The sequence below is a fragment of the Otolemur garnettii genome, unplaced genomic scaffold, assembly GCF_000181295.1.
Source record: "Otolemur garnettii isolate 467f Iridium unplaced genomic scaffold, OtoGar3 scaffold00218, whole genome shotgun sequence".
NCBI lineage: Eukaryota > Metazoa > Chordata > Mammalia > Primates > Galagidae > Otolemur > Otolemur garnettii.
Genome location: NW_003852613.1, coordinates 1275963 through 1285116, shown reverse-complemented (window position 1 = coordinate 1285116; position 9154 = coordinate 1275963). Strand labels below are relative to the sequence as shown.

General features: G+C 44.1%; 1 protein-coding gene and 1 pseudogene across 1 annotated transcript in view; both read left to right on the top strand.

The window, feature by feature from the left end:
* CLTCL1 (clathrin heavy chain like 1) overlaps window positions 1-9154 on the top strand; it is a 141502-nt gene that overhangs the window by 42365 nt on the left and 89983 nt on the right. Inside the window, 1 exon segment of the mRNA XM_012812677.2 lies at window positions 8522-8790. Within this exon segment, the coding sequence (XP_012668131.1) occupies window positions 8522-8790 (269 nt within the window).
* Window positions 8838-9154, top strand: part of LOC111722139 — a 2826-nt pseudogene continuing 2509 nt past the window's right edge.

Below are 9154 nucleotides of genomic sequence, written 5' to 3'. Positions count from 1 at the left end.
AAAAAAAAAAAAAAGAAAAAAACAAGATCTGAGAATCATGCTGCTGTGAACGTGAGTGTACACGTCTTCTTGAGGCCCAGCTTTCGATTCTTTGGGATTGCCACGCTGTTTCCCATGGTGATGGCATCATTCACATTCTCAGCAGTCATGCGAGCACTGCAGTCTTCTCACATCCTCACCAACGTTTGTACAGTTTGTATTATTTATTTTTATAGTAGCCATTCTGTTGAATATGTGATATTATCTTATTGCGGTTTTTATTTGCATTTCCCTAACGATTAATGATGTTTGGCATCTTTTTATGTGTTCATTGGCCATGGGTGTATCTTCGGAGAAATGTCTATTTAAGTTTCACCCATTTTTTAGTTTGGTTGTTTTTGGAGTTCTGTTGTGTAGTTGTATGCATATTTTATGTATTTTGGGTATATGATTTCCATGTACAGGCATACCTCGAAAATATTGTGGGTTTGGTTCCTGATCACCACAGTAAAGAGAACCAAATATTTTCATATCCCAGTGCATTTAAATATTGTGTTTTCACTATAGTTGATTAGATACCCAACAGCATTAGTTTTTTTTTGGCCAGGGCTGGGTTTGAACCTGCCACCTCCAGGATATGGGGCCGGCACCCTACCCCTTTGAGCCACAGGCACTGCCCAGCACTAGGTTTTTAAAGCATAATGAATATAACTTAATTTAAAAATACTTTATTACAGGCGATGCCTGTGGCTCAAAGGAGTAGGGTGCCAGCCCCATATGTTGGAGGTGGCAGGTTTAAAACCCAGCCCCAGCCAAAAACTGCAAAAAAAAAAAATAATAATAATAAATAAATAAAAATAAAATAATTTATTCCTAAAACATGCTAGTGATTGCCCAACCTTCTGCGAGTCACCCTCTTTTTGCTGGTGGAGAGAGTCTTGCCTTGGTCCTTAATGTTGATGCCCGCTGACTGACCAAGGTGATTTTGCTAAAAAAGTTGGGTTGACTGTGGCAATGTCTTAAAATATGACAGCAGTGCAATTTGCTGCGTGTGTGGACGCTTCCCTCGATGTGAGATGGCTCTGTAGCGTGATGCTGTTGGATGGCATTTTGCCTCTCTCACAATTGGAGCCAATCCTCTCAAACCCTCCCTCTACTGTATCAATTACATTTAAGTCCTTTGCTGTTAATAAATCCTTTGCTGTCATTTCAACAGTGTTTGCAGCAGTTTCACCAGCAGCAGATTCTGTTTCAGGAAAGTACTTTGTTTGCTGTTACCAAGGAAGCAAGTCCGTATCCATTCAAGTTTTATTGTGGACCTGCGGCCCTTCAGCCCCATCCTCAGGCTCCATGTGCCTCTTGCTGTCCTGCTGTTTCTGTCACCTCTGCAGGGCTTCCCTCTGTTGGGTGGTGATTTCTCTCAGAGAGAGGACGGCTTGGCCGTGGGTGAAATCACCAACTACCAATGAAAAGTGTACTCGTATCCGACCCTACCCCTCTTGCTTTCTGTACCCCATAAAAACTGCCTTCACCCCGAGTTCAGGGCTCGTCCTCAGCTTGCATGCCAGGAGAGTCCAGGCCCAGGGCCCCCGGGCTTCCCGGGTCTGTAATAAATCTCATCTTATGCCCTTTACATCGGAGCGAGTCTCGAGTTTGTCGGTTGGGGTTAATTTGGGAGGCTTTCTCGGACCCAACACCTCCAACTAGGTGGGACTACAGGCCCCCACCATAACACCTGGGTAGTTATTAGAGACAGGGTCTTACTCTTGCTCAGGCCTGTCTCAAACTCGTGAGCTTAAGCTGTCCACTCTCCTTGGCCTCCAGAGTGTTGGGATTAGGAGTGTGAGCCACCATGCCCAGCCCAATCGTGAATATTCTTAATGGTACCCAGAATTGTGACTCCTTTCTGAAAGGTTTTAAGTTTACTTTGCCCAGATCCATCAGAAAAATATAGCTATAGCAGGGCAGCTATAGCTTTGCAAATATATCTTAAATAGTAACACTTGAACATAGAAATCACTCTAATCCATGGACTGCCGGATAAATGTTTTGTTAGCAGGCATAGAAACATTCATCTCCTTGTATATCTCCAGTGATAAGGAGTTCTTGGGTGACCAGTTAGCATTGCTAATGAGTAGGAATCTTTTGAAAGTAATCTTTTTATGAACGGTAGGTCTCAACAGTGAGCTTATGCAGTAAAGTATTCAGTGAAGCATAAACAGATGTGTTCGTTGCAAGCTCTTGTTCTGTTGTAGAGCACACACAGAATGTACTTGGCATAATTCTGAAGGGCTTGGGATTTTCAGAATGCTGAACGGGTGCTAATTCCACTGAGAGTCTGGGTGCATTAGCCACCAACCAGTCAGCCTGTTCTTTGATTCTTGACACCAGACATGGACTCCTCTCCAGCTGTGAGAGTCCTAAATGGCATCATCTGCCAATAGATGCAGCCTCTGATAGATCGGTAATCCATTTTTCAGTGTAGTTGCCCTTATCAACGTTCAAAGCTGGATCTTCTAGACAACTCGCTGCAGCTCCCCCATCAGCACCCACTGCTTCACCTGCACTTTCGTGTTATGGAGACAGCGTCTTTCCCTAGACCTGGTGAACCCGCCTCTGTTGGCTTCTGACTTCTCTTCTGCAGCTTCCTCACGGCTCTCAGCCCTCATGGAATTGAAAAGAGGGCCTCGGCTTAAAGGAATGTTGTGACGGGTTTGATTTTTAATCTGGATCACCAAAGTTTTCTCTATATCATCACTGGGGCAGTTTTGCTTTCTTTTCACTCATGTGTTCATGAACACATCAGCAGAACTTTTAATTACCTTCAAGAACGCTTCCTTTCATTCACAACCTGCCTGTGTGGTGAAAGAAGCCCAGGTTTTGGCCTATCTTCAGCTTTCGACATGTCTGCCTTACTAAGCCTTATCATCCCTAGCTTTTAATTTAAAGTGAGAGACATGTGACTGTTCTTTTACGTGAACCCTGAGAGGCCACTGTAGAGTTATTAATTGGCCTAATTTCAATATTTTGTGTCTCAAGGAATAGGGAGGCCCAAGGAGAGAGCGAGGGATGGGTCAGTGGCTAGTTGGTGGAGAAGTCAGATCATGTCAGGGTCCCACCCTGAGAGCGGCGTCTGCTGAGACCTGTGGAAACTGGCAGTGATCTACTGAAGAAATATGGAGTTAGACGTAACCGTAAAGAAAGACAAGAGACATAGAGTAGAATTAAAAGTGGGAGCTCAGTGTTTGTTCTAGTTTGATTTTATTGAAGTCTATTTGTCCAGAGGGTGAGATAAGAGAGGGAACAAAGACATCAGCAGTTTCTCAGATTGATCATATCAGCTCCTACTGTTGTTATTATCAGCCTTAAGGGTGGCCTTCAGAAATGTGAAATCTGAGCCTTGTATTGGGAGACCCTCCTGCTTGAGGTCACACACACAGATTTCTACAGAGGTGTTAAACTCTGCTAGTTCTCTGTGGAGTAAAACACCACCAGCAATAATCTCCTCTGAGGGATCCGTGGGAGGGAGGCATTTTCCTCCCATCACAACGACAGAGGATCTTCCTCTACAATAAGGGATACGAGCTCTTCTGCCCCAGCTACTCCCTTGGTCTCTGCCCCAGGCAAATGCAAATCTCCACAACGGGTATCTGCTTTGCCTGTTTAATGGGCAGGAAACAACCTAGAAGATGTATCTTTTCTAGGACATTGTCATAGCCTCTTATATGACCATTATTCTCCTCAGAGTGCTCACAGACCCAGCAGGGTGTTTGTAAACTATATCCCTAACAGGCTAGAATTTCAGAAAAGGCAAGAAGCTTGGTAGCAATGGCTAGCTTAAATGTAAACTAGCTGACTTTTCTTTGTTCCAACTCATTCAGCTTACTTTTTAGTTTTCCTCTTTTTCTGGAGGTGCTTTCCTTTGCCAAGAAGGGGATCTTGGGTCCCCATTCTCCCAGCAGATCACCCATGCAACATTTATCCGTTATGTTCACTGTCTATAAGAGGGTGGTTGTGGCCCCCTAAAACAATTACAGTAGTAACAGAAACATCAGTGATCACAAGTAAGAGTAGCAGATGTAATGAAAATATTGTAAGAATTAACAGAATGTCACTCAGAGACAGATAGGAACATGTGCTGCTGGAAAAATGATGCTGATAGACTTGGTCAATGCTGGGCCCCCATAAACCTTCAGTCTGTAATCTGTGAAAAGTGCAGGCGACAGGTGCAGTGGCGTGAGGCGTTCCTGAGCTCCTCCCGCTGTGCGACCCGCCTTCCCACTCTTTTGTGTCCCTTAATGCACAATGTTTGTTTTTGCTTCAGTTGCCTATGCTTTTGTTGTCATATTTTAAAAATGCCAAATCCAATGACATGAAGCTTTCCCTTGTTGTCTTCTAAGAGGTTTTTTTTTCTTTCTTTTTTTTTTTTTTTTTTTTTGAGACAGCCTCAAGCTGTTGCCCTGAGTAGAGTGCTGTAGCATCACTGCTCACAGCAACCTCAAACTCTTGGTGATCCTCTTGCCTCGCCTCCCAAGTAGCTGGGACTGCGAGAGCCTACCACAACGCCTGGCGATTTTGGTTGTAATTTTTGTTTGGCGGGCCCAGGCTGGATTCAAACCCATCAGCTCTGGTGTATGTGGCTGGTGGCTTAGCCACTTGAGCTACAGGTTCTGAGCCAGAGTTTTATAATTTTAGTTTTTATGTTTAAGTCTTTAGTCCATTTTGAGTTGATCTTTGTGTATGGTGTAAGGTAAGGATCCACTTTCATTCTACTGCAGGTTACAGCCCAGTTCCCGACATCATTTATTGAAGAGTACTCATTTCCTCCATTAAAGAGTTGTGATGGGGCGGTGCCTGTGGCTCAGGGAGTAGGGCGCTGGCCCCACACACCGAGGGTGATGGGTTCAAACCCACCTCCAGCCTAACTGCAACAAAAAAATAGCGAGGCATTGTAGTGGGCGCCCCAGCTACTTGGGAGGCTAAGGCAAGAGAATCACCTAAGCCCAAGGAGTTGGAGGTTGCTGTGAGCTGTGACTTCAAAGCACTGTACTGAGGGTGTGAAACTCTGTCTCAAAAAAATAAATAGTCATGATGTCGGCTCTGCGCCTAGAGCTCAGTGGGTAGGGCACCAGCCAAATACATCAAGAGAGGCTGGCAGGTTTGAACCCAGCTAAACAACAATGATGACTCCAACAAAAAAATAGCTGGGCATGGTGGTGAGTGCCTGTAGTCCCAGCTACTGGGATGCTGAGGCAAGAGAATCACTTAAGCCCAAGAGTTTGAGGTTGTTGTGAGTTGTGATGTCATAGCACTCCACTGAGGGCGACATAGCGAGACTCTGTCTCAAAAAAAAGTAGTGACATCCTCATCAAAAACCATTTGACTATATGTGTGGGAGTTTACTTGTGGGTTCTCTGTTCTGTTCCGTTGACCTGTATGCCATGTGCTATTAACATACTATTTTGCTTACTGTATCTTCATATAGTAAGTTTTAAAATTAGGAAGTATGATATCTACGATTTTGTTCATCTTTTTCAAGATTGTTTTGGCTGTTTGAAGTCCTCTTAAGATTCTATATGAATTTTAGGACAGTTCTTTTTTTTATTTTTGTAGAACACGTGCCTGGGCCTATTGAGTTTGGGGGGGTACTTTTGCCAAATCATTGGATCATAAGTTCATGTAGCTATGTCTGAAGTCTCTTCTGTTTATTGATCTGTATGTCTGTCCTTGTGGCAATAACATGGATTCTGTTAAGAGCTTTATGAGTAGGGTTACCAGATGTCCCACTTTTTAACAATTTGTCCCGTGTCCCACGGCATTTTTAAAAAGTCCTGATTTTTGGAAAGAATGCACTAACGGGCAGGAGAACAGGAAGGGAATATATGGTTTTCGGCTGCCATGTGGCTGTTTTGCCAGAATATGAGTTTTATATTATTTTTGTTAATTTTATAATATTAAACTGTAATAATAACAAATAATTGTTGAGAAGTGATTATCAAGAACTGCTTATCAAAGTTTGCATTGTTGTTATGCCCTGCCCTGCCCCGTCCCCTACACTGCCCTGTCCCCACCCCACCTCCGCCCGGCCCCTGCCCCACCCCCGGCCATGTTGTCCTGCTTTACAAATGTTAAAATCTGGTCACCCTATTTGTGAGGTCTTCAGGTCACATACTAACTTTACTGTTTTCTAAATTTGTTATGGGCATTCTCTGTCCTTTGCATTTCCATATTCATTTTAGTATCAATTTATTTTCTACAAACACAATAAAAAAAAATACTAAAGTTTTGATTGGGATTCCATTGAACCTGTGAGTCAGTCGGGGGGAGAATGACATCTGTAGGGTGCTGATCCATGAACATGGTACACCCCTTCTTCTGTCTGGGCCTTTAATTTCCTTTAGGCGTGTTGTCTAGTTTATTGTAGAGCCACCCTTACCCTTTGTAAGTTTATTCCTAAATGTTGTTTCTGGTGGTGGTATAAACCCTTTTTTATATTTCATTTCCAAATTCTCTGCTGCTGTCGTCTTGAAATTATTTGCGTAGTGAATCTGCCTCCTGCAGCATCGCTCTGTTCACCTGTTAGTTCTAAGAGTTCTTCGTAGATGTGTAGATTTCTTAGGATGTTCTTTGTAGATAATTATGTAGTCTATGAATGAGGACAGGTTTACTTCTTTTATTGATCTTTTTGCCTTTTACTCTTCTTGCCTTATCACAATGGATGTGTTCTCCAGTCTAGTGCCAACAAGAAGTGTCAGCAAAGTAAACTTTGCCTTGTTCTCTTAGTTAGAAGAAATGTGTTAACGTTCCACGTTAGCTCTACATTTTGCACAGATTCCAAAATCAGAACTCAGCTTCTTGCTACTGGTGGAAATAATATGGGTCTCTTGCCAGGAGATGAATGCCAAAGCCTTTTGTCTAGAATTGTGCTGTTGAATATTAGCCATGTGGTGCTGTTTAAATTTAAATTAATTAAAGTTAATTATTATATAAATATAAAAGTTAATATAAATATAAAAGATAAATATAAAACTTCATTTTCTAAAATGTCTTCTTTGATATATTTTAAATGCATAGTGGCCACGTATAGCTAGTGTCTGCTGTAATGGATGCTAATATAGAGTAAGTCTAACATTGCAGATCCAGGATTTAAAACAAAGTGACCCTGTTAAATGGACAAGTTGGTTTAGCGTGAAGGGAAGGTTGTGTTCTCTCTTGAAAGTTGAAGACATCAGGAGGCACCTGTTGCTCAGTAGGCAGGGTGCCAGCCCCATATACTGAGAGCAGCAGGTTTGAACCTGGCCCTGGCCAAACTGCAACAAAAAAATAGCCGGGCGTTGTGGCAGGCGCCTGTAGTCCCAGCTACTCAGGAGGGTGAGGCAAGAGAATCACCTAAGCCCAAGAGCTGGAGGTTACTGTGAGCTGTGATGCCATGGCACTCTACCCAGGGCAATAAAGTGAAACTCTGTCTCTAAAAAAAAAGAAAAAAAGAAAGAAAGTTGGAGATATCACTCAAAGATAGTATGTCATGTGTTTTTGCTGACTTATCCAGAAAAATATTTTAAAATGAGAAGAACTAATTTCTTTCTTTCTTTCTTTCTTTCTTCCTTTTTTTTAAATAGCCACAATGCCTGGCTATTTTTTTGTTGCAGTTTGGCCAGGGCCAGGTTCAAACCCACTGCCCTCAGTATATGAGGCCAGTGCCCTACTCACTGAGCCACAGGCGCCACCCGAGAAGAACTAATTTCTGATTGTTATTCACCCATTCTATAAATATTCACACATTTTTACATTCTTCTGAAGAGGAGTCTAATGTGTGTGAGACTTCTCTCAGGGTAGGCATTAGAGTGTGGTTAGTTATTACTCAAGCAGCTCTTTCTCCTGTTAATCGGATTAGCTTTAAGTAGTATAACTTAATGTAAAATTAGAAGGATTTAGAATTAAGAGATTAAGAATTAGTCCTGGGTGGTGCCTGTGGCTCAGTGAGTAGGGGGCTGGCCCCATATACCAAGAGTGGTGGGTTCAAGCCCAGCCCCACCCAAACAGCAACAAAAAAATAGCCAGGAATTGTGGTGGGGACCTGTAGTCCCAGCTACTCGGGAGGGTGAGGCAAGAGAATCGCCTAAGCCTAGGAGTTAGAGGTTGCTGTGCACTGTGTGACACCATGGCACTCTACCAAGGGTGATAAAGTGAGACTCTGCCTCTTAAAGAAAACCAAAAAAAGAATTAGTCCTTCAGGCTTGGTGTATGTAGCTCAGTGAATAGGGCACTAGCCACATACACCAAGTCTGGCAGGTTCGAGCCTGGCCCAGGCCTGCTTAACAACAATGACAACTATAACCAAAAAATAGCCAGGCATTATGGCAGACACCTGTAGTCCCAGCTACTCGGGAGGCTGAGGCAAGAGAATCGCTTAAGCCCATGAGTTTGAGGTTGCTGTGAGCTGTGACGTCACAGCACTCTATAGCACTGGGGCAACATAATGAGACTCTGTCTAAAAAAAAAAAGAATTAGTCCTTCAGATTTTTAATTTATCTTTTTCTAGCTGGGAAGACACTTCAGATCTTCAATATTGAAATGAAGAACAAGGTGAAGGCTTACACCATGGCAGAAGAGGTGGTTTTCTGGAAGTGGGTTTCTGTGCACACGGTGGCCTTGGTGACTGAGACCACAGCCTACCACTGGAGCATGGAGGGCGACGCCCAGCCCGTGAAGATGTTTGAGAGACACGCCAGCCTGGCCGGGTGCCAGGTGGTCAACTACCGGACTGACGAGAGCCACAAGTGGCTGCTGCTCATGGGCCTCTCGGCGCAGGTGAGCCTTGTGCCATTGGGGCTGGTCTCATGTGACTCAGAGGCCTGATGGTGGAGTGAAAAGGGCGAGTCATTGAGGGTGGTGTGCAGCTGTAAGGCTGGGGTGCAGCTGCAAGGCCAGGGTGCAGCTGTAAGGCCAGGGTGCAGCTGTAAGGCCCGGGTACAGCTGCAAGGCCAGGGCATAGCTACAAGGCTGGAATGCAGCTGCAAGGCTGGAACGCAGCTGTAAGGCCAGGGTGCAGCTGTAAGGCAGGGGCGCAGCTGCAAGGCTGGAGCGCAGCTGTAAGGCCGGGGTGCAGCTGCAAAGCTGGAACGCAGCTGCAAGGCTGGAACACAGCTGTAAGGCCAGGGTGCAGCTGTAAGGC